The sequence below is a fragment of the Lithobates pipiens genome, unplaced genomic scaffold (genome assembly GCF_037356315.1).
Source record: "Lithobates pipiens isolate NorthernLeopardFrog02 unplaced genomic scaffold, aLitPip1_a1.2 Scaffold_25, whole genome shotgun sequence".
Lineage (NCBI taxonomy): Eukaryota > Metazoa > Chordata > Amphibia > Anura > Ranidae > Lithobates > Lithobates pipiens.
Genome location: NW_027507787.1, coordinates 156,711,896 through 156,738,566, shown reverse-complemented (window position 1 = coordinate 156,738,566; position 26,671 = coordinate 156,711,896). Strand labels below are relative to the sequence as shown.

At 43.8% G+C, this 26,671-nt stretch overlaps 1 protein-coding gene across 3 annotated transcripts in view; it reads left to right on the top strand.

Annotated features, from left to right (window-relative positions):
• RBM20 (RNA binding motif protein 20) overlaps positions 1-7,202 on the top strand; it is a 412,580-nt gene extending 405,378 nt beyond the window's left edge. For all 3 annotated transcript variants that reach the window (XM_077455058.1, XM_077455059.1, XM_077455060.1), the window contains exon 14: positions 897-7,202. In XM_077455058.1, the coding sequence (XP_077311184.1) occupies positions 897-1,010 (114 nt within the window). In that variant the 3' untranslated portion in view covers positions 1,011-7,202. The remainder of the gene's footprint in view (positions 1-896) is intronic.
• The last annotated feature ends 19,469 nt before the right edge of the window (positions 7,203-26,671 follow it).

Sequence of the window (26,671 nt, the reverse complement as noted above, 5' to 3'; positions counted from 1 at the left end):
TCAACCTCCCTGTGTTTAGCCTTGGTGCTAAACAAGGAGGCTCCTATGTTTAGGATCCAGCTGCTGCGGCTGGATGGTGCACTGATTTCTAGTAATTTATGTGCCCAGGGACCAATGACAGTCTGCAAGCTGCCAGAAGCAGGGCAGGACAGTGCACCTGTGCCCAATGTGAATGGGGCCTTACTCTGTCTGCCTGGATAGAATTACATTGTTCCTCCATTCCTTACTAGCTGGGACTTTTCATTTCTTTTTTTAGCTAAAAGAATAAATATATAAATCCAGGTAATGGGGCCAAACATGTACAAAAGGAAGCTGAAGTAAAAGTAAATTAAAGTGGAACTGTACTAAATCAAAAAGTAACATGTAAAGTTCAATCTGCCAAAAAATGTCTCCATGTGGCTCCTACTAATTCTTTATTCTGTATGCACTGCCTATGGTTCATGCACATAGCAGTGTACATTCCTGGCTCATTTTCAGACATCTATAAGATGTTGAGAAAGTGCACATGTACTAGAGTAACACATCATCAGTGGCTGCCCAATGTCAGAGTCAGAAGAAGAGATCTGAAGATGTCAGGAGCAGTGACAGAGGGGGAGCACAAATGTATCTCTGGAGGAGAGCATACTGAAAGTTAAGCAAGCCATATTGTTCTACTATAATGTGCAAAATGTCGCATTATGGCAAAAACCAGCCCACCACAATAGGGATAAAGTACAGCTTTGAGTGCATTTTTACACAGAGTTTTCACAGCTGCTATCAACAGATTACTAGAGTTGTGATATAGTATATAATAAGGAAGCCATGAATGTGGCCAGGTAACTCAGATAATATTGTTTGAAGGTAAACTTATTTCTATACATATAGTCACAGAAAATCTGTTTTCACTTTTTCTCCAGAGTTACTTGTCACGGTTGGCAGAAGTAGGTCCAGAAAAGAGTGAAGTAGAGAAGCTGGTTCCACAGCAGGATGATGTGGGGATTGTTCCTCAGTTTGAGACAAGCAAACCTTGAAGATGTGGAATGAACAAGATAAACACAAGGCTGGCGTGGTATTCTCAGTGGAGGACATTACAGGTTGTGTGCAGGCTGGAAGAGTTTTGGTAAAGGAGCCAGAGAAATGATAACCCAAGGAGCTAATCATTGCATACGTGTTCAGCACAAACATGGTGAATAGCCAAATTAGTGTCCCCCAATGATTACACCCCTCCCCCCCCCCACATTTAGTCATGAAACTCTTCACTGGAAAAAGACTTTATGACCTATAAAGGAGTTGTCCTGCCTTCCTAGCCAGCACTGGTATGTTAGGAGTGTTCTCAATAAGATACATGTTATAATGATCGACAAGCAGGATCACAGCTCCTTTCCTGCACACTTCTGATTATAAACCGATGATACAACCAAAGATTCCTCAGTGACTTTTAATCAGGTAAATTTAGGGGAAGGTAGCTTGCCTGCCAGATTGGCAGGCATAAGATTGGTAAGTGAGTCTGTACAGTGGGTGAACTTTATATAGTTGGAGGTCTGTCTGTGTAGGTTGGATACAGAGTGCTAAGGCGAGCACTGGCGCAACTTTGGATCTGTAAATGCACATTGTGCCTCAATGGATCTTTTATATATATTTACAAAAAAAATATGACTCAGGGATTTTATTGTTTTCTTACAGAGTGTAACTAAATTCAGATAGATCATTATCTTATGACCAGTACCTCTGAGTACAAGTGCACTAGATGTGATGTAAAATTAGGTGCAGATGTTCAGAATGTGTGTACATCTCCACTATTACTCATAAAAGGCCAGGACTGCTAATATAGTGACCGTGTCTCTCTTCCCAGGATGGTGATAGAGGGGAGCTATATAATCTCCCTGCAACATAGTGCATAGTTCTGGTGCAAGGTGGAAATATGTATCACATATTTGGGGTTTTAAATGTCAGAGACTCTGGTTTTTATAGCCGCTCTGCATTACCACTAACATTATTCTGACAGTGCCAGAACAATTTTGTAGTCCACTCTTTTGTGTGTCAATTTTTACTGCTGCAAAAACAGAAAAACCCTGAAAAGGGGAAACTTTTCTTTAAAAAAAACCTATTTCAAAAATGTACAGCAGTCTGTTAAAATCAGAACATAATAGTTTAGTACCAGGTTGCCCAGCGAGGATAAAGTTCACTATAAATATACAATTTACATTCAGTAGATAAAACAGATGCTTTTTTCAGCCGAAAAAAAAAATTCTCATCTCTCAAACCTATCTAGACAATTTTGTACGGCTTATCAGAGCTGAAAAGTTAATAAATTGCCTTGATACAGTCTAGAAACGTCAGATGGATGGTTTAAAAGTGGCACTTCTTATAAAGACTCTCAGCTGTTGAAACCAGGCCATACCTGCAGGTACTTCCAGTTCCTTAGCAGCTAGATGGTCAAAGATTGATCAGATCTGCCATAGATTATAATGTGCCTAAGCAGCTGTTACCATTTTGTAAGGGTCATATCTCAGTATGTTTTCCTAGCTTTAGTTTCATTCTCTCTGGCTTGGCAAAGGCAGGCTTTTCCTGGCATCACCATGAAGTACTGACTGTACTGGTCCTAATGTATATAGAATAGTACAAAACTTTATAATGTGAATTTTATTTTATTTTTTACTGCTTTAAATAACTGGTTCACTGGGATCGATATGTAAAATCTAAAACATAGAGAATTTATGGCATTTTTATACTGTTACACCAAGAGCTTGCACTCATATTATGTATGTTCTTCATGGAGTAAACAACTTTTTAATCATCGGGATTACTGATATGAACAGAGATTTTTTTTTTTTCACCAAGGATTTTAAACACACCTGTCTTGGCACATGCAATTTAAATTAAAGTTTCAAAGCTTTGTACATTTCATAATGACGGCCTGCTATTCCCAGAGACGTGCAGCTTGCAGATACAGGTCAGATTAGGGCCTATGCACACCTAGTGCACTGCCATAAAGCATGTGGGGTATTTGCGGCTGCAAAAACCGCATAGAGTAAAGCAGTCCACTCTTATTATTTGATATTTTACCTCCATTAAATCCAGTGCCTCTGCATTAAGGGAAGTTTCTGGAACCCTGATGAAGAGGGACACCTTGATGAAATGCATTGACTTTTCCTTTCCAGCTCACCTGAGAAAATAAAAAAGCATTTTCGAGTTTCTACATTCATTGGAGATAGATTATTGGCAAATGATGTTTATTTTAGACTCTCCCTGTTGATAATCTGTCCATGTGTGCCATTGGCCACTTTGAAGCTCATTTTGGAGGCCGGGATGGTAGATTGCATCTCTTGAGGTTTTCAGTTGTGTGTTTATATGGCCCTCAAACAATATCTTCTACCGATCCTAAAGTGACCTAGATGGTAGGCCAAGTATGTTGTGGAAAAAGCCTCTAACAATCCAGATGTAAACAATGATGCCTCCAGAAATGATCAGAAGATTAAAACAAGGAAGATGCCGCTCCAGGTGAGCAGTTACTACAGTCCAGATGCGCTGAGTGCAAGCCACAGCTCGCCACTAATGATCAAGAGGAAGAAAAGAATGGCTGCACACCATAGGAACGTTCCGATGATTTTATTCCAAAAATAGCAAATGACAGCCAATAAAGACAGAGTGTCTGAACCCAGGAGGTGACACGGGCGTTTCACACTGACCTCAGTGCTTCTTCAAACCCGTCTTTGTTGGCTGTCATTTGCTATTTTTGGAATAAAATTGTTGGAATGTTCCTGTGGTGTGCAGCCGGTGTTTTCTTCCAGAAATCATCAGAAGGAATATCCTTAAAGCAGTATCAAACCAAAAATTTAAAATATTGTAGCTTACCTATATATATATATATATATATATATATATATATATATATATATATATATATTATTATTATTATTTTTTTCTTCTCCCCCTGTTTTCACCTGGTGATCTGGCCAGTAACACACCTCCTGTATTAGAGTGCCAAGTGGAAGTGTTAGATGTACTAAAAGATTTAAATACAGTAACAAACTGAAGCCAACATTAGCTCACACTTTATAAGCAGGTACAGCAAACGCTTTTTTTTTTTCTTTGTCAATAGTGCTCATTAAGATTTTCCAAGACAAAAAGAAATTACAAATAATATTGCATAGTAGCAAAGGACAATTACTAAATTACTATGTCACCGATCCTCTATGATACAGAATGCATCAACAGTAAAAACAAAATAGAGAACAGGAGGTTTTTTTACTGTTAAGTTTCTTAACACAGGGAAAGGAGGATAAGATAACCTATATGCCAGTGTTTCTAAAGCCCCATACACACTATCAGATTGTCTGCTGATTTTTTCCATCAGATTTACCAAAACCATATAATATGAGGTCAAACCTTAGGGGTTTCAATGTGTATGCAATCAGGCAGGCCCTTGTACTACATGGTTTTGGTAAACCTGAAGGAAAAAATCAGCAGACAATCTGATAGTGTGTATGGGGCTTTAACCTTTTTTCAGTCAAAAGCACCCTCCAAAATTATGGACACTCTTGAGGCGCCCCATTCTAAAATGATAAAACTATTCTGATAGTTTTACATAATGCAGCAACATCAATACACGTAGGACACCAAACGTTACAGGTGATTTATTCTTCCAAAGCAAATACACTGTTGCAAACTGGTACCGACTAGTATTCCAATGTTTCTCTTCTTGCTCAGTTTTTCTCCATCACTTAGATAATGAGACCCCAAAGCTGATGGAGAAAGGCAAGGGAGGATCAAACAAGTGACATCCTCCTTATCAACTGATGATGTCATTAGTCGTTAGGAGGTTGGCTGCTAAAAAGTTGTAATGGTGTACAATGGAAACCCGTGGCTTTGTGTAACTAAAGGCAGCCTTCATCTACCCACCAGCTTGCATACAATGTTGGGGCAACTTTTAGGCATTTTGCTAAGACAACCCTGTAGAAACCTCAAGAAAAAGGGTGATGTAAGCTACATATGCGACAATTCTTACAGTGCCGTTTTTTTTTCTTTTGGGATAAAGGTTTTACATAAGTAAAAATCAACCACACCCCCCCCCCCCCCCCCCCCCCCCCCAGCCTATAGCAGAATGATGGCCGGGCAGGAGATCAGTTATCCTAACTGGGCATCCCGACTGAATGACATCCAGCAGCAGGATAAGCCAGGGGTGCACAGAGCAGCGATTGGTGGTGCAGTGTTTTCGCTCCCACAAACCACATCTCTGATTTCGGTAAAGAGCCTATGACATAGGCTCTTTACTAGGTGATCAGCTGTGACCAATCACAGCGGTAACCAGGAAGTGACGGTAATCACATTTCCTCAGTTTGCAATTACAAGGCGCGAGTAGAGGAGAGACGATCAGATGGGGGGGGGGGGGGGGGCTCTATGCTGATAATCAGTGCATTGATTATCAGCGCAGCCCCCATCAGAGATGCCCACCTCAGATCAGTGCCCAGATGCCAATCAGTGCCCATCACACATGCTAATCAGTGCCCATAACAAATGTCAATTAGTGCCCATCAGTAAGGTTTGTCAGTGCCCATCACAGATGCCAATCAGTGCTCATCTGTAATGCCTGTCAGTGCCATCTATCATTGCTCATAAGTGCCCATCAGTGCCATATATCCATGCTGCTTATCAGTCTTGCATATTAGTGCCTTCTCAACAGTCCCTATCAGTGAAGAAGAAAAACTTACTTATTTACAATGTTTTATCACAGAAACTAAAAAAAAACTTTTTTTTTCCTTCAAAATGTCAGTCTTTTTTCAATTTGTTTAGCAAAAAAAAAAAAAAAAACAGTGGTGGTTAAATACCACCAGAAGAAAGCTCTATTTGTGGGAGAAAAAAATGGGGTACATTGTTGCAGGACCACGCAATTGTGATTCAAAGTGTGACAGCGCTGAAAGGTGAAAATTGTCCTGGGCAGGAAGGGGGTAAAAGTGCTCAGTATTGAAGTGGTTAAACTGATCATTGTAAGCACCCTGTCAGTGGTAAATGGTTTGTCCCAACCTTGAAACTGCTACATCTGCAGAACAGCTTGTTCTGTTGAAAAACAACAGATTTCCTGTCCAGATCACCAGATGAAAATAAAGGAAAGAAAGTCTAAACAAAATGAATGCACATCTAAGAATCGGTAAGCTGCAGTAAAATAAATGTTTACTTCTGGGTTTACTATTGCGTTAAGAAGCCCAATACACATTGTTCAAACTGGCTGTGAATAAATCATTTTTTTTTTCTCTACTCAGAAAGGTAACACTGGGTGAATCAGCCATGTTTATACCCCATTGTTCAAGAGTCGATAGTTAGAGCTTCCGGGTGACTTTAAAAATCAATTCCTCTTCATGTACTGAATGTTACCATAAAACTTTTAAATGCAGTGATACAAATTGACAAAATGAAGAATAATTGTGTCACAGACACCCATAGAGGATGCAGAGGAGAGTGCACGATTTCTTAATTTTAATATAAACACTAGAGGGCAGTGTGTTACTAAAAGATGTCACGTCTTATTAAGAGGAAGTTAGTTTAACATCAATGGTTTTTGGTGTCTCACCAAGGCTTCACTAAAATGTTAAAAGTTATTTAATCTAATAAATAAATATATTTGCTCAGGGCAAGGGCAAACACCAAACACTAAAAAATAAGAGGATTCAGTCTCTTGTATGAATAGCCTTATTAGGGGAACCTGTCACTTGTTCACAAGGGAGACAGCTATTTTTTGGCTGGCCTGGTATTGATCTGTAAACAAAATGATATCACTGTATAGATATCAGTAATGTGCTAGATAAATATTAGCTGAGCACACAAGACAAGCTGCTTCCACAGGGTACTTGAGACAGGTAGGATTTAATTGCAATTTGCTGCTTACAATGGGCAGAGTCTGGATCATTACAATCAAATCTCTACAGGAAGAACTAGGTAAATCACAGATCAGCTTGCACCTATCTGAGTAATGCAGTGTTCCTGTGGATAGCCATTGGGGAATTTTCTATCCTTGGTTTATTGAGGCTTGCAATTGGTAAACAATACTTGAACTGGACCAGAGAAACTATTTATTGAAGCTTATAAAAATCATGTTTATTTAAATTATGGCTTATAAACATTTTAACATTGAAGTCTGTCACAAGTGTTCTTCACTTCTGTTTCATCACAAAGAATTTTAAATGGAGTTTGATAATGATTATTTTAATAAAGAGGATTTTCATGCATTTTGCTGGCCTGTTTATATTTGTGATCTGATGTATGGGGCAAAATGGCCTTTGCAAGTGTGGTTGTGCACATGGGCATTTTCTCTGTCCTGTATTACCCAATCTGACAGGCCCTCCCAGAATACCATTAACATTAATATCAATTATAAAAATATACCATTAATATGTTTAAGTTTTTTTCTTGTGCTGCCTGTTCATATGACCCCAAGCAAAGAAGCAAAAACTGGCCAGATGCTGCATGCAACAACACCTCTCTATGATTATGAACCACTGTGTTCTAATCATGTCCTGCCCAAATGGCTACGATAACATCACGAGTGGTCACAGCAATTAAAAAAATGTTTACCCTGCCCATACTGTTCTTACGACATCCCATTAGGAGATGACAGGACGTCAGTGGGTTGAGAAGTAATGGGAAAGGTTCCCCAATGTAACAAATACAGCAATACCCAATAGAGGTATTAACCATTTAGACTCTACTAAAAGGTATTTGCTCTGAGTAATTTCCACTCACTTCCTCTTCCAGTATGTAAACAGGAATTGAGAGGAAATCTCTCCAATGAGGACATCTGTACTTGCCAAATGTTTTTTTTCTTCACCCACTCTATATACAACAACACAAAAATACTATAGGTGGGCTTTGAAGCAGAACAGACACAGGGGACAAATGGACCGGGGGTGTTTAATTGGGGCAAATTGTTATTATGCATTTTCACACCACCCAATTTCATAAAATGGGGCAAAATTCTAAATAACTAGAGATCTCAACAGCTCTGATGTTAACCTCTTCATGCCTATGGATAAAAGCTAATCTTAAAGGGGTTGTAGAGTCAGAAAGATTTTTTTTCATTCTATGCATGAAGATAAAAAGCCTTCTGTGTGCAGCAGCCCCACCAATACTTACCTGAGCCCCCTCTCTGCCCAGCATGTTCAAGTGTCTCAGCCGTGCAGGACTCTCCCTCCTGAAGGCTGAGACACAGAAATTGGCTCCTGCTGCTGTTAATCAAAGTCAGCTAGCCAATCAGCAGAGATGGGGAAAAGGAAAATTAAAAAAATTGTAAAAAAATGTAGCTGTATAATTTTTTTTTACTAACATAACCTACCACCAACGAACAACCCAAACATTTACAAAAAGAATGGCGGTGCGTTACCTCTTTGAGAAGAGCCTTCTTAAGAAATGGTCGGCTCCTCCGGTCATGGACCCCCCCAATATCCAGGTTAAATAAAGTAACCACGATCCCGGTAGAGGGACTTCTGCACTTAAGGACCCTACCGACAGGAAGGCCGAGGCAGTGGCCTGCTCCCTGTTTACGGTAGTGGGGTCAGCGATACGACCAGTACTGGCCACAGCATTAGTGTCGCAGACACTAACTGAATGGGTAAAACGATTGCACCATGAATTGGAGAAGCAGCAAGCCTCTCCTGTCTGCGTGGAACTAGCAGACCAGTTAGTGCACTGCCTTAAGTACGTTTGTGACGCGGCCCTGGATACGCTTCCCTTGCTCTCCAGGGCATCAGTTTCAGCAGTGGTGCTGCGGCTCCTTATTTGGCTGAAGTGCTGCTCTGTGTACCAAGCATCTAAAAAAGCCTTGACGGATCTACCCTTCCTTGGTGAGTGGCTATTTGGAGCCTCGCTAAAGGTTTGCCCCCGCCCGTCACCCGGGTGCGGGGGTCACCTTTGGGAGTTTTGCAGCCCAGTGGGCCTCTCGGCTGTCCAACCAATGGGTCTGCGAACTGATTCATCGGGCTACAAGATAGAGTTCCTCTCTTGGCCACCAAACGGATTCCTCCTCTCCAGCATACCCTTACTCCCAGCTCACCGGGAGGCCCTGTTTGGGGCAGTAAGGGACCTGCTAAGCCGTGTGGTGATAGTGCCTGTTCCAGAAATGGAAAGGTTTCAGGGGTTCTACGCCAATCTGTTTGTAGTCCCCAAAAAGGAAGGGGTACGTCCAATCTTGGACCTGAAAGCCCTCAATTGCTTTGTACAGAGGTTCAGAATGGAATCAGTTTGCTCCATAGTCGCTGCACTCCATCGGGGGGACTCCCTGGCGTCTTTGGACATCCAGGATGCATACTTGCATATACCCATATGTCTCAGGCATCAGAGATTTCTGCGATTTACAGTGGGGGAAGACCACTATCAGTTTGTGGCTCTCCCCTTTGGCTTGGCTTCGGCACCCTGAGTCTTTACCAAGGTATTGGCTCCAGTTTTGGCATTGTTGCAACAACGTGGGATCGCAATCGTGGGTTACCTAGACAATCTCCTTCTGAGAGCAGCTTCCACCTCAGAATTAAGGGAGGGTGTGGCGATCACCATGCAAACCCTGCAGGAATTTGGGTGGGTGTTGAACCTCAGAAAGTGAGTTCTTGTGCTGACTCAATGCCTAGGTACCTAGGCTTACAGATTGACTCCGTGGAAGCGAGAGTTTTTCTCCCTTCAGACAAACTGCAGACTCTCAGAGCCGCGGTGAAGCTGTTGATGAACTGCAGGTGGTCATCACTGCGCTTCTGCATGCGAGTCCTGGGCCTCATAGTGGCCTCCTTTGAGGCGGTACCGTATGCCCAGTTTCACACCAGAGTCTTGCAGAAGGAGATATTGGCAAAATGGGACAAATCTCTGTTATCCCTGGATCGACAGATTCAGGTGAGCCAGTTAGTCAGGGACTCTCTTCTCTGGTGGCTAAGATCTTTGGCCCTTCGGTCAGGGAAGTCGTTCCTACCTCTTCATTGGACAGTGATCACAATGGACACCAGCCTGATCGGCTGGGGTGGAGTACTGGGAGTACAGTTAACTCAGGGCCTCTGGTCGAGGAAGGAATCCCAGTTGCCGATCAATGTGCTCAAACTTCGAGCGATCAGGCTATGCCTCTCCACATGGTCGATGAGACTACGAGGACGTCTGATCAGGATCCAGTCAGACAACGCCACAGCGGTGGCATATGTCAACCATCAAGGAGGAACAAGAAGCTTGGCTGCAGCACGGGAGGTCACCAACATCCTTCAGTGGGCAGAGCGGCAGGTACCGGCCCTTCCGACATCAAGCGTCAGTCGCTCAGGTGTGCAACGCGGCAAATTGATTGTCCATTCACACTTTTACAAAATTCTACAAAGTGGATGTAAGCGCCTTCTGATGCCTGCTTTGGCCGCAAAATTTTGCAGGTGGCCATGTAATGTTGCAATTTTGCACTCTTTCTTCTGTTAAGAGAAAGTTGCCTTTTTTGAATTTTAATGCACTCTAATGCATATGTTGACCGCAAGTTTTGATGTGGTTGGTTCAGATGGTGACTCCCCCATTAGGGAGCACCTCTGGTTGTGGGTGAAGTTATGTTGCTGTTCCCACACCTCGTTATGACACTGCTTGGGGACGTCCCTATGGTCAAGATTAGTGGAGCTGTGTCCGTCAATATCGAAAGAGAAAATAGGATTTTTGTACTCACCGTTAAATCCTTTTCTCTGAAGTTCATTCATGGACACAGCACCCTCCCCTCCTATTGGTTTATGTTATACTGCTTGTTGACGTACTGAGCTGCAGGAAGCAGGCTGAGGGGTTATTACCAGAGGGACCGCCCCCTGGGCAGAACTGTAAAGTTCTGTTTTTTTTCCACATGTGTTACATGTTCTGCCTAGTCCTCTCCTGAAGGTGGCGTAATAACCCTGCTGTGTCCGTCAATGAACTTCAGAGAAAAGGATTTTACGGCGAGTACAAAAATCCTATTTTTTAATTCATGAAAAATTGCTGCGTAAATATGGTGTGACATAAAAAGTTGCAAGGGCTGCCATTTATTCCCCAGGGTCTCTGCAAAAAAAAAAAAAAACATATAATGTTTGTGGGTTATGAGTAATTTTCTAGCAAAACAATTATTATTTTTGCATGTAGGAGCAGAGTGCCAGAATTGGCCCAGATTGGAAATGGTTAATATCAGTAAACTGTTTTAAATTGGCATACAATTATATATTTGAAATCAAATCTTTATTATTTTGTGGAAATAACATGGTGTGTGTCTCGCCCCTCCAGCCTATGTCTTAAAATAAGAGGGAGATGAAGCCTCCATCAATCCAGATGTAATATCCCGCTGGTTAGTGGGCACGTAAGAGGAGGAAGGGAGTGGGCTATCATTTATCATTGTGTATATGCCTACATGTGTTTCTATAGTCACATAAGCTGCTTGGATGTGATAGGTAGGAAGTGCTCAGCATAGAAATTCACAGAAAACTGGGCATGTGCAGAGTTGCCACCACAGCTGCTAAATTCCTAGCTGAATTGGGGACATGAACAGAAGGTGAAGATAGAGAACAGCAGGATCAACCTGGTGTGTTTTCCAGAAAACAAATCTCATAGTGATTGAGCGAGTATGAACAGCATGTAATATACCATTTATTGATAGTTTAATTATGTGGATTTAGTGACGCTAAATGAGGAGAAGGTAGCTGATCCCCGATTTAAAGTAATTAGTGCACAAAAATGGGTTTAATAAATATGAAACAGGAAAGGAAATAAAAACAGTACTCCGTTTACAAAGAAATGTGAAAAGTGAAAAATGTTGAGAAGCTATTCGCCTAAATTGTAAATTTGAACCCTTTTTTTACTACACCTTGTTACAAGAAATAGAAAAATAACAGATTTACTGGCAAGATCAACATGTAGTAAAACTATCCTACGGGGGTATAAGAAATGCTGTGTTAATGCTACTGACAGACTATACTGTATATCATTTTTTATTTTGCCCAGTTTTAGTTTAATTCATTGTAAAAAAGAGCAATGCACAGCAGCCCACATCGATAAGCATCACATTTTATTAGACTAGTCATACCATCAAGAACAGAAAAGAAGTCATGCGGGGGGCATGTCCTGACGTGAACGGTGGCGGACGCTTTCACAGAGAGCTCTGGATACCCTCCGAGTAATCTGTTGCCATCCATCCACACCAAAACATAATAAGGTCAAACAAAACCTACCAGACTCATCAGCTCAGTCCTCTGCAGTGTCATGGGCTGTTATTTCACGGAAAATCTGTCCGGGGACGCTTGAGATTTGCTGCCTCCGGACACTAGCGGCCGCTGCCATCTTGCCACCCGGAGGCCTCCCTGAAAGACTTAATTTCGGCAGTTGTGAGAGGTAAGGGACCTCCATCCATCCCCTCTGGCCACTCATCTACCTTTCTGAGGCATTCCGGAGGGGACTGCCTGTCTGCCTTGTTGGGAACGGGGACTCACAACCCACAGCCAGCATTGGTCTCATCTTGGCCTGAGACCCTCGTGGCACAGCACCCCAATTACTATACCCGGCAAGTATACAGCGGCAATCTTGGCCCACCATGGCAGACACTCGTGACCACCAATTCCCTTGGATTAATTTCCAAAATTTATAAAAATCTAAACAAATTCAACATGCCTGAAAAATCACACTGCATGCTACAATGGGAATCAGACCTAAATGTTTCATTTCCCCCGAACAATGGGATACCATATTTGAAAAACTACACAAATGCACAAAACTACCACCATCAGGGAATCTGCCACCAAACTGCTCTATAGGTGGTATCTTACCAGTGCCAAACTAAACTCATTCTACCCATCAACATCTCCTCTCTGTTTCAGAGGCTGCCCTGCACATGGGACACTACTACACATATTTTGGGATTGCCCCCACCTAAATAACATTTGGCACAATGCTAATCTCATGATTGATCGAAGTTCAGACAGAAAGATCCCACTAACACCCCAAATGTGCCTTTTATTCTCGCCCATACAAGATATAACAATAGCCAGTACTAGAGTAATCCATACTCTATTTAGTTCTATCTACTGGACCATCGCTTTCAATTGGCGTTCACCCAACGTACCATGGCCTCAGGTTCTTAAACATATGGTAAACATCAAGCTTTCAGAAAGAATACACCACACGTTATATGACACCATGCATATATACCAAAAAAATTTACTATATGGGAAACCTCACTATTAGTGTAATGTTCACTTCTGTTATTTTACTCAAGCACTACTATAGTTCCTTCCCCACAAATTTTATATAGAATTATAACTCAAAGTGTGCACCTTGTCACATAATATATCTTTACTCAGTTATAATGTTTTATCTAAATATAATGTTTTAGCTAAATTAAAGGGGTTGTAAAGGTAAATGTTTTTTCACCTTAATGCATTCTATGCATTAAGGTGAAAAAACATCTCACACTGCCGGCGCCCCCAGTCCCCCCGTTTTACTTACCTGACCCCTCGAAAATCCCGCGCTCGCCCCCGCCGTCCTCTTCGCCGCTCAGCCTGGCCGCTGATTGGCTGGAGTGGATGGATTGAAAGCAGCGCAGCCATTGGCTCGCGCTGCTGTCAATCACATCCAATGACGCAGCGCGCCGGGGGGCGGGGCCTTGTGATACAGCGAGCGGCTATAGCCGCCGGCTGTATCACGGGAGCGCGCCCGCAGTGCTTCTCACCAATGCGAGGGAGCTCGCATTAACGTGAGAAGCACCTGCGGGAGGAAGCAGAGACAGCCGCCGAGGGACCCCAGAAGAGCAGGTTCGGGGCCACTCTGTGCAAAGCGAGCTGCACAGTGGAGGTAAGTATGACATGTTTGTTATTTTAAAAAAATAAAAATTTTTACTTTACAATCCCTTTAATCTTTCACTTGTACATCTACCACTGTCAAATTTTGTACTATGACCTTACCCATAATAAAAAACGTTTGTAAACAAAGAAAATAAGTCATGCTGCTCAGGAAGAAGCAGACCTAATTTTGTCTTGGCTTGGCCAAAAATTTCACATTCCAGCCCTCTCCACCGTGCACATTCCGAGAGGGATAAATGGCAGGCAGATGTTCTCAGCTGTCAGTGACTGAGTCCGGAAGAATGGGCCCTTCACCCAGAGGTGTTAGACATTTGTCTGTGGGTGGAGGACACCACATATGGATCTCTTACGTCCAGATTCAATAACAAACTGAATAAGTTTGTGTCACAAACAAGGGATCCTCAGGCATTTGTGGTACATGCCCTGGTTATCAATTCTCCCTGATTCATTCTTCCCCTCCACTGCAGGTTCTTTTATTTTATTTGTTGCACAGGATAAAAGTGGAGGGCATTCTGGTAATTCTTATAGTACCTACTTGGCCAAGAAGAATGTGGTATGTAGACATCATATATCTGTTGGTGTTAAATAAAAAGAGGTAGGTGTGGGGCTGTTCTAGGGTGCAATAATTGCATGCCCCTGTGTAACACTTGAATGAATGAATGTGCTGTGCTCATATATAGTCCAATTTTCAATACATAAAATAAAAACGAAAGTGACAGGTGCTTTTTGAAAACCGTGCCTTGGGGTGATCCTCATATATATAGGACATTTCATGCAAAAAAAGTTTATATAATATATATATATATATATATATATATATATATATATACATACATACATACACACACACACATACATACATCTATACATACACACATACATACATACATACATCCACACACACACACACACACACACTGTGATCATATGCAGTCCAGAAGTAGAAAAACGTGACAGGTGCTCTTAAAATCTGTGCTCCTTATAGATCCCCTATAGCAGTGATGGTGAACTTTGACACCCCAGATGTTTTGGAACTACATTTTCCATGATGCTCATGCAATCTGCAGTGTAGTGGAGCATCATGGGAAATGTCGTTCCAAAACATCTGGGTCGCCAAGGTTCACCATCACTGCCCTATAGGTATTGCACTCACCACACACAGGGGTATCTCTCTTTCACAGTATCTGCCACTGTGCAGCAATCTCCAGATCTGTGTCTGCTTTATCAGCTATATATTTCCGTGCTTGCGGTATCAGGTGTATCTTTCTCCTTTAAATCTTCCTCTGCATCACCCACATACAGTGCCTTGCAAAAGTATTCGGCCCCCTTGAACTTTTCAACCTTTTGCCACATTTCAGGCTTCAAACATAAAGATATAAAATTTTAATTTTTTGTGAAGAATCACCAACAAGTGGGACACAGTTGTGAAGTGGAACGAAATCTATTGGATATTTTAAACTTTTTTAGCAAATAAAAAACTGAAAAGTGGTGCGTGCAAAATTATTCGGCCCCTTTACTTTCAGTGCAGCAAACTCACTCCAGAAGTTCAGCGAGGATCTCTGAATGATCCAATGTTGTCCTAAATGACTGATGGTGATAAATAGAATCCACCTGTGTGTAATCAAGTCTCTGTATAAATGCACCTGCTCTGTGATAGTCTCAGGGTTCTGTTGAAAGCGCAGAGAGCATCATGAAGACCAAGGAACACACCAGGTAGGTCCGTAATACTGTTGTGGAGAAGTTTAAAGCCGGATTTGGATACAAAAAGATTACCCAAGCTTTAAACATCCCAAGGAGCACTGTGCTAGCAATCATTTTGAAATGGAAGGAATATCAGACCACTGCAAATTTACCAAGACCTGGCCGTCCCTCTAAACTTTCAGCTCAGACAAGGAGAAGACTGATCAGAGATGCAGCCAAGAGGCCCATGATCACTCTGGATGAACTGCAGAGAACTACAGCTGAGGTGGGAGAGTCTGTCCATAGGACAACAATCAGTCGTACACTGCACAAATCTGGCCTTTATGAAAGAGTGACAAGAAGAAAGCCATTTCTCAAAGATAGCCATAAAAAGTCTCGTCTAAAGTTTGCCACAAGCCACCTGGGAGACACACCAAACATGTGGAAGAAGGTGCTCTGGTCAGATGAAACCAAAATCGAACTTTTTGCCCACAATGCAAAACGATATGTTTGGCGTAAAAGCAACACAGCTCATCACCCTCAACACACCATCCCCACTGTCAAACATGGTGGTGGCAGCATCATGGTTTGGGCCTGCTTTTCTTCAGCAGGGACAGGGAAGATGGTTAAAATTGAGGGGAAGATGGATGCAGCCAAATACAGGACCATTCTGGATGAAAACCTGTTGGAGTCTGCAAAAGACCTGAAACTGGGACGGAGATTTATCTTCCGACAAGACAATGATCCCAAACATACAGCAAAATCTACAAAGGAATGGTTCACAAATAAACGTATCCAGGTGTTAGAATGGCCAAGTCAAAGTCCAGACCTGAATCCAATCGAAAATCTGTGGAAAGAGCTGAAAACTGCTGTTCACAAACGCTCTCCATCCAACCTCACTGAGCTCGAGCTGTTTTGCAAGGAAGAATGGCCAAGAATTTCAGTCTCTCGATGTGCAAAACTGATAGAGACATACCCCAAGCGACTTGCAGCTGTAATCGCAGCAAAAGGTGGCTCTACAAAGTATTAACCCAAGGGGGCCGAATAATTTTGCAAGCCCCACTTTTCATTTTTTTATTAGTTAAAAAAGTTTCAAAAATCCAATAGATTTCGTTCCAATTCACAATTGTGTCCCACTTGTTGGTGATTCTTCACAAAAAATAAAAATGTTATATCTTTATGTTTGAAGCCTGAAATGTGGCAAAAGGTTGAAAAGTTCAAGCGGGCCAAATACTTTCGCAAGGCACTGTATAGGAAAGAGATATCTCCATAGTGCGATTCAGTTTTAAATTAAATTTATTTGTACATATAAGGTTGAAAATGTACTCACATTGCTTCAAATGCATATAGGCCTTTAAAAACAGGAAGCCGGGACATCCGGCTTCCTGTTTTTAAATGGCTTATATGCACTTGAAGCAATGTGAATACATTTTCAACCTTTAAATGTAACAATAAAATTTAATTTATAAACGGAATCACACTATGGAGATATCTCTTTCCTATATGTGGGTGATGTGGAGGGAGATTTAAAGGAGAAAGATACTTGAAAACTTGACAGAGGTCATTTGTGCCTGCGTCCTGATCTAAACTTGCAAAGGGATAACTGCTGTTACCTGATAAGGAGTGTGGGACACAGGGACCTCCAGCCTTGAAGCGCTCGGTTTACATATTCTCTTCCTGCAACAGTTGCTCCCACAGACCATTAGAGGGAGCCAAAGGAAAAAACAGTTTCATAGCAGTCTATCTCTTGTCTTCCTTTCAGCTCCCTATAATAGTGAGCACAGCTACTGCAAGAAGGAGAGATGAGAGGTCCCCCTATGTCTAAAAATCTGAGGCTGCAGAGAAATGTAGGGCTAAAAGAATAATTACTGGCAGTACAGAAAAAAAACACTTTACTGTGCAAGAGATATTGAAGCTTTCTAAAATCTAGAAATTCTTATTACTTGCAGACATTGCAAAACATGCAAGCTATTTTTTGCAATCAATCTGTATTTGGTCCCTATTTGATACAGACATGATCGCAGTTTTCAGACTATGTGTGCAATGCATTATTTTACTGGGCAAGCCAGAAAAGTAAAGTTGCACTCAGTCCCTCTAATCCATTATTCCAATAAGGACAGTCAGATCTGTTATTTACAATTCTAAATAGATCTGCCTATGTATGATCACACAAAATTTCTAATATTTTTATACAGATCCATGTCTATTGGTAACAGACCCTTATTAACTCTTTACACTGTGCTGTTAATATATCAGGTCATTTGCAGATCTCCATTAAAACATCTATTTATACTAGAAAGTAAATAATTATTTGTGGCAGCCCGTCTTGGCCTGTGATTAGAAACACAAATGCTGATTGCCGTGAAATAACGTGATCTCCAGTGATCATACTATTGGAATGCTTCTAAATCTGACCGTGATTCCGAATCATGCATAGGTAAAATCCGAAGACCCCTTATGGTAATAAGCTCGCCTCAGAGCATGTGACCAGCTTTTACACTGAGTCAAAACACGCACATGAACCACTATAGGGTTCTCATCTTTTTCCCTGGATCAGAGGTTCCTCAATGCAGTGATCTCAGAAGCATATGAAAAAAGGAAAAAACTGATAGTGTAATAATGTTTTAAAAAAAATGTATTACACAAGTTAAAAACCACTCCCCTGTCGGGGGAATTCTCATGTATAAGGTGCGTCAGTGCACCGTACTTCATAAAGCTCAACAAGGGTTCCAGCGATGGCTGATCTGATCCAGCGACGGGTGATTTTCAGTCCAGCGCTGTCCATGTATGCAACCGTCTTCTGTCTCCACTGCGGAGACACTGCGGGGATCCCAGCGCCGACGTTTCTTATATTATGAGGGCGGGGCCACCTGCCACCTGACCCCGCCCCCTCTGACGCTGGTGAGGGAAGCCATGGGGTTCCCCAGTGACGTATGGGTGACCATGCCCCCCTCTGATGTAATGCAGGTTTCCTTTCCTATACGTCACTGGGGAACCCCTGGCTTCCCTCCCCAGTGTCAGAGGGAGCGGGGTCAGGTGACAGGCGGCCCGCCCTCCTAATATAAGAAACGTCAGTGCTGGGATCCCCGCAGTGTCTCCGCAGTGGAGACAGAAGACGGATGCATACATGGACAGCGCTGGACTGAAAATCACCCGTCGCTGGATCAGATCAGCCATCGCTGACCCCGGAGAGATGATCATCCATCGCTGGATAGCAAGAGTGGAATCTTTTTTTTTTTTTTTAATAAAGGAATTTTTCAAAAGTGTGTTTGTCTTATTTAACCATTTTTTAAACTTTCTTTGTGAAATGGTAGGGGTACTTTTGTACCCCCTTACCATTTCAAACAGGGGGGGCGGGATCTGGGGGGTCCCCTTGGTAAAGGGGGCTTCCAGATTCTGATAAGCCCCCCCCCCGCAGACCCCCACAACCACCAGCCAGGGTTGTGGGGATGAGGCCCTTGTCCCCATCAACATGGGGACATGGTGCTTTGAGGGGTCACAGACCCCCAAAGCATCCTCCCAATGTTGAGGGCATGTGGCCTGGTACAGTTCAGGAGGGGGGGGCGCTCTCTCGTCCCCCCCTCTTTTCCTGCGGCCTGCCAGGTTGTGTGCTCGGATAAAGGGTCTGGTATGGATATTTAGGGGGACCCCCACGGCAATTTTTTTTTTAATTTGACGCGGGGTTCCCCTTAATATCCATACCAGACCTGAAGGGCCTGGTAATTGAATTTAGGGGAACCCCACGCTTTTTTTTTTTTTTTTTTTTTTTTTTTTATCAAAGAATGAATTGTCCACTCTGTAATACAGAGAACACTCATTGAGTGTTCTCTGTATTACAGGAGCCGACAATTGAAAGTGATTTTAAAAGACTTTTTTTCCTGGCGAAATGACACTTTGTGCAAGGACAGTTCTAAGCACGGGAAACATTCGCCCCTTCATAGGCATACTATAGACACCCCCCAGGTATGAAATTTAAAGGAATATTACACTTTTATTGTTTCACTTTAATCATTATTAAAATCACTGCTCCTGAAAAAGCTGCAGTTTTTAAAACTTTTTTTTGCATTGATCCATGTCCCCTGGGGCAGGACCCAGGTCCCCAAACACTTTTTAGGACAGTAACTTGCATATTCGCCTTTAAAATTAGCACTTTATACTGTGAACGTTCAAGTCCCATAGACTTTAATAGGGTTCTAAAGTTCACACGAAGTTTAGGTCTGTTCGCAGGTTCTGGTGCGAACCAAACAGGGGGGTGTTCGGCTCATCCTTACCGGCTGCTAATAACCAACATGGCCGCCTCCAAGGCAGCGACAACTTTTCTTCCCTACTCTGTTTTTAAAAAAAAAACCAAACTCTTCATGTATCGTAATGTATACGCTGCTGGTGTTCTGTGAAAACAGTCAACTCGTCAAAATCTCCAATTATTGCTGCTGGTGAGTCACCGGAAGTGACGTGGTTGGACATTTTGGCAAGTTGGAGTTATTGGCAGAACGCTGGTCCTCCAAGGGCAAAAAGTCGAGCGGGGAACACCTTTTCCTCACTCAACTTCCTGCGCTTGGGAATTGGATCATTTTCCCTTTTCCGGTAAGGGGGGAAATGAATGGGAAGCGGCGGGAAGGGCACATCTCCCACTGCCTATAAAAGTGATCCTGTGGCGAATCTGCCGCCGGGGCCACTTTTATTGGATGCTGAATCGCCCGCTGTATAAAAACAGCTAGCTGATGCCATAAAAACAGTATATAACATCAAAATAATGACGTATATATACAGTGGGTGGTCCAGAAGACATATAGGGGCTAATTTACTAAGATTACCGTGAAGTACTGGGCGCTCTACATGTAATAGTGCCTGTTTACAATTAAGTGAACGTGCGAATGAAAATTTGCCCTATTAGCGGCGAACATGCCTTAGTAAATTTGGAATCGTCGCTAATCTGCGATTCCGTGGATCTGCAAGTGCCAATTGCTACCAAGCTATTATATAGCACTGCACTGCAACCATCCACGTATGAAGAAATTTTTTTTTATGTCAGATGTGCTCTACCTCGTGTTCATCTATTGATGTACTGTATATTGCAATTGGTATTCCAAGGTTTTTTTTATCTTCTTTTGCTAACGAATGCAGTTATGAATGAGTATTGTAGAGTAATGTCTGCTATTCTGTGAAGTTACACGTATTGAACATTTACACTTACATAGCTGTTCTATACTATTATCCAGGTCTCCACGTATTTAGCACAAAGGTTTGGTGGTCTACTCAGATGTCCCCAAAGCACTCAAGTTATGAGTTCAAATCCCAGCCAACCTACCACCCAACAGCTGTGTTTATTTTTTACAGTGCACAAGCAAATTAAAATAATCAAAACAAAAAAAAATTAATTGCCCATTAACTAGTGTGTGATGATTGGAATTCCGCACCATAATATTATTGAATACTTACATACCATTGCATGCATTTGAAGAGTTAATATACCAGAATCAACCAAACTAAAGTGCATTGGCTAATAGGCATTTGCCTATTTTCAGCATATGCTGCTGAGTACAATGCAATCTGTGGGATTTGAACCCATGAGTCCTTCAAGGCCTGAGTCTTTCAAGGTATGAGCACCAACCACTAGTCTATTGGTATTTACTAGTGTTTGATGTTTTTAAATTCTATACAATAATGTTTTTCAAATAAGCCATTAATATTATGGAAACAACCATGCTCATACTGATGTGGCATTGGCTATTAGGTCCCCCCCAGCCCATACCTGGCTCTTTGGGTCTGGTATGGATTTTAAGGGGAACTCAACGTCAAATTTAAAAAAATATTGGCATGGGGTCTCCCCAAAATCCATACCAGACCCTTATCTGAGCATGCAGCCTGGAGGTCAGGATTGAGGAACAACGACCGAACGCACCCCCATCCCCTCCTGATCCCTACCAGGCCACATGCCCTTAACATGGGGAGGGTGCCCCTCAAAGCACCTTGTCCCCATGTTGATGCGGACAAAGGTCTCTTCCCGACAACCATGGCTGGTGGTTGTCAGAGTCTGCAGCAGGGCCCCCCCATGGGAATGGGTAGGGGTACATTGTACCCGTACCCAATCACCCAAAAAGAGACTTTTTCTTTTAAATAAAGGATTTGTCAAAAACAAAGTGTCCTGCGATGTATATCCATCGTCAATCATGGCGCCCAATGAACCCGCTCTGTGCGCTTTGACAGTTCTTTTATAGGCAAGGGCAGGGCAACTCGAGTAAGTTACTCGATGGCCCCACCCCCTCTTATGTCACACAGTTATGTCACTGAGTGGCCCTGCCCTTGCCAACACCTGTCAAAGTGAAGAGACAGCAATCGGCAGGAGCCCTCTCAGAGCGGAGCATTTGTTTTTGCTATTTTTAGGGTCCGTCAGGTGCTGTGGTTGACGATGGGGACACTTTTTTTTAATAAAGGATTTGTCAAAAACTGTCCTTTGTGGTTTGTAATTTTTGTCACTTCTTGGGTGAATGGGTAGGGGTACAATGTACCTGATACACATTCACAGGGGGGGCGGGATCTGATTCTGATAAGCCCCCCACCTGCAGACCCCGGCAACCACTGGCCAGGGTTGTCAGAAAGAGGCCCTTGTCCCCATCAACATGGGAACAAGGTGCTTTGGGGGCACCCCAAAGCACCCCCCCTATGTTGAGGGCATGTGGCCTGGTATGGTTCAGGAGAGGGGGACAGGCACTCGCTTGTCCCCCCCTATCCTGACCTCCAGGCTGCATGCCCGCATAAGGGTCTGGTATGAATCTTGGGGGGACCCCATGCCAATTTGTTTTTCAAATTTGGGCATGGAGTTCCCCTTAAAATCTATGCCAGACCAAAAGGGCCTGGTATAGATTTTGGGGGGACCCCACACCAAATTTTGTTTAAAAAATTGTTTTTGGGGTATTGTTTTCTTAATTTAATGCTTAGAGAGAATTCACATTTAGTTGACAGCATTGGAGCAAGGCGGCGTACACACGCGGGGACTGTCTGCCGAAACTAAGTTCGTCAAACAGTCTGCTCAAACTTTTGAATGAACGAACACGCCCACACACGGCACTTTTTGAGCGGACAAATACGGCAAACTTTCTTCGTCGTACTAAGTCCGCGCAACTTTTGAAATGAGCGGACTCGCCCACACACGAGGCAACAGTCCGCTCATTTCGAGCGCGTGTCAAGGTAGGCGGGGCCCGCGACGGAGACGTCGCGGGCTCCGCCGCCTGGAATGGACTTAAAGGGGAACCCCAACGCCGAAAAAAATCGGCGTGGGGGTTCCCCCAAAGTCCACAACAGACCCTTGTCCGAGCACGCTACCCGGCCGGCCAGGAAAGGGGGGCGAGCGAGCGCGCCCCCCCTCCTGAGCCGTACCAGGCCGCGTGCCCTCAACATGGGGGGTGCCTTGGGGAAGGGGGGGCCGCGCGGCCCCCCCACCCCAAAGCACCTTGTCCCCATGTTGATGAGGACAAGGGCCTCTTCCCGACAACCCTGGCCGTTGGTTGTCGGGGTCTGCGGGCGGGGGGCTTATCGGAATCCGGGAGCCCCCTTTAATAAGGGGGCCCCCGGATACCGGCCCCCCACCCTATGTGAATGAGTATGGGGTACAATGTACCCCTACCCATTCACCTGTAAAATAAAAGTACCCAAAAAAAAAACACAACACACGAGATAAAATATTTTATTGCACAGCTCCGGGGGTCTTCCGTCTTCGGGGGTCTTCTCGCCGGACTCCTCCGCTATCTTCTTGTAGCTCTTTTGCTAGCGGAGGAGTCCGGCTTTCTTCCTCCCCGCCGCCGGCCTCTTCTCCCGACTTCGGGGGTCTTGTCCCCCTCTTCGGGTCTTCTGTCGCCGCTGTCGCCGCCGCCTTCCGTTCTTCTTCTTCTTCTTGTTCTTCTTGTTCTTCTCCAGGAGATGTTGACACGTCGCTCTCTCCGGCCGGAATGCCAGAGCCGCGCTGTGCGGCCACTTATATAGTGACAATGGGGCGGTGTCACATGGTATATGTCACATGGGTTGATGTCACATGGGGACTATGACATCGTAAGGGGGCGGGGTCACCATGTGACCAACCCATGTGACATATACCATGTGACACCACCCCATTGTCACTATATAAGTGGCCGCTCAGCGCGGCTCTGGCATTCCGGCCGGAGAGAGCGACGTGTCAACATCTCCTGGAGAAGAACAAGAAGAACAAGAAGAAGAAGAAGAACGGAAGGCGGCGGCGACAGCGGCGACAGAAGACCGGGCCACCGCCTGCAAAAGAGCTATAAGAAGGCGCGGTGGCCCGGCAGAAGAACCGAAGAGGGGGACAAGACCCCCGAAGTCGGGAGAAGAGGCCAGCGGCGGGGAGGAAGAAAGCCGGACTCCTCCGCTAGCAAAAGAGCTACAAGAAGATAGCGGAGGAGTCCGGCGAGAAGACCCCCGAAGACGGAAGACCCCCGGAGCTGTGCAATAAAATATTTTATCTCGTGTGTTGTGTTTTTTTTTTGGGTACTTTTATTTTACAGGTGAATGGGTAGGGGTACATTGTACCCCATACTCATTCACATAGGGTGGGGGGCCGGTATCCGGGGGCCCCCTTATTAAAGGGGGCTCCCGGATTCCGATAAGCCCCCCGCCCGCAGACCCCGACAACCAACGGCCAGGGTTGTCGGGAAGAGGCCCTTGTCCTCATCAACATGGGGACAAGGTGCTTTGGGGTGGGGGGGCCGCGCGGCCCCCCCTTCCCCAAGGCATCCCCCATGTTGAGGGCACGCGGCCTGGTACGGCTCAGGAGGGGGGCGCGCTCGCTCGCCCCCCTTTCCTGGCCGGCCGGGTAGCGTGCTCGGACAAGGGTCTGTTGTGGACTTTGGGGGGACCCCCACGCCGATTTTTTTCGGCGTTGGGGTTCCCCTTTAAGTGCATTCCAGGCGGCGGAGCCCGCGACGTCTCCGTCGCGGGCCCCGCCTACCTGCACACGCGCTCGAAATGAGCAGACTTCCCTCCGAGCGGGAACAGTTTGCTCATTTTGAAAGTGGCCTACACACGGGCGGACTGTTCGCTCAAACCAAGTTTCAGCGGACAGTTTTTCGGAATTTCCCGAAAAACTTTGTTCGTCAAACTGTCCGCTGAAACTGTCCGCTGAAGCCCCACACACGAGCGGACTGTCCGCTGAAACACTGTTCAGCGGACAAAGTTGAGCCAACAGTCCGCCCGTGTGTACGCGGCCCAAGGATTTTTTTTTGAGGGGGGGTTTAAATATTGTATCCCAATCAAGTGGTACCTAAACCAAAATCCTGGGGGGGGGGGGGGGCAATAAAGTTAACCTCCCGAGGAACAACATTTGACCTCAAAAAGGTTACTTGTGATCAATACACATTAATCAATCTATATCAGATTTATTCGACAAACAAATCTCTTATTATGGAACTGCATCAATTTGCGGCAACCCATTGTTATTTTTGGTTTGGTGGCCAGTTCTATAGACAGGACAGAGGGGTTGCCATGGGGGCCCAATAACTTTTTATGGCCCTGTGGGAGGAGGATGTCGTCTATGCCCATCAGAAGCCCCAGGTGGTGCTGTGGCCAGGTATATAGACGACATCCTCCTCCTATGGGATGGCAGCCGAGTTGAGTTGGACCTCTTTATGGAAGATTTTAACAACAATACCAGAGGTATTTTTCTCAATTATGAGGCCAGCCAGACATATATTAATTTTTTGGATCTAAAAATTGGTGTGGAGGGTGACCAGTCAACAGCAAAAAATTTTTAAGAGCACTGATCAGAATTCCTTCTATCCTGTCGACAGTTGCCACCATGAAGCATGGCTTAGATCAGTTCCGAAGAGCCAGTACATACGCTTAAAGTGAAATTTCTCTGACAATAGAAAATTTATGGTGCAGGCGGGGATTCTGATTAGACGGTTCATAGAGAAGGGCAATTCAAACGTCTCCCTAAAAAACACCTTAGAGGAGGTGTCATTAATAGATAGGCGTGACTTACTCAGGGAAAGATCGTCTAGAGGGGATAGGACACCTTCTGTCTCTTTCATTATGACCTATTCTGTGCAGCATAGGAATGTTGCACAACCTATTAAAAAACACTGGCATATCCTTACCAACGACCAGATTCTGAATATGGTTCTTCCTGGTAAGCCGCAGTTTATAAGGGAGCCTCTTCCCTTAGGGGTAGTGTGGCACCAAATGTCCTCAACCCTCCTTCTATTAAGCAGGCTTTTTTTGAGAACCTGACTGGTTTCTATCAGTGTAGGAGGTGCAGGGTGTGCTCTTAGTGCATGGAAGAACTTACAAATTTGCATCATTTCAGTAGAGCACTTCAGTAGAATTTGAGATTAAGCCATGACGTGCGCAACTGAGGGAGTCTACCTACTACAATGCCCTTGTGGGCTGCAATATGTGGGCAGGACCAAGCGCCCCCTCTTGGTTAGACTCAATGAGCACGTGACGAACATAAAAAAAATGGCTCTCTCAAACACCCAGTCTCGAGACACTATTTGAAATTTCACGATAAGAATCCCGCTAAGACCATCTTTTTGGGGATCGATTGGTACACCCCACAATGTAGAGGTGTCTCTCTGGTGTGTAGTATCTTGAGACGTGAGATGTCTTGAATATACAAGATCAAATGCTATGCCACCTTTGGGTTGAATGTTGATGTAGGCCTAAACGCATTAATTGATAATACTTCATTTTTATTTTTTGGTTCTATTTTTATCTTTTTGTTATGTGAACTCAATGTGAACCCTCAGTGGCAATACTTTTTTTATATATATATATATATATATATATATATATATATATATATATATATATATATATATATATATATATATATATACACACACACCTACTTAATAGATTGATTAATGTGTATTGACCACAAGTGACCACAAGACCTTTTTGAGGTTAAACGTTGTTCCTTGGAAGGTTAACTTTGTTGCCCCCCCAGGATTCTGGTTTAGGTACCACTGACTGGGATACAATATTTAATTCCTTCTTGTTCACATAGTATTAATGAGGGTGGCATATCTATTCTCTACCTATGGAGACATAGCTCAGTTTTTACCTTGTGTCATCTTTGGATGCCCTGTCAATTTTCAACCCGGGGTGACCTAATAAAATGTGTATTCCTGAGTGTCATAATCACCTCTACCACTGGGGGCACGGTGGAGATCCTATGTACATAATTTAATTAAAAATGG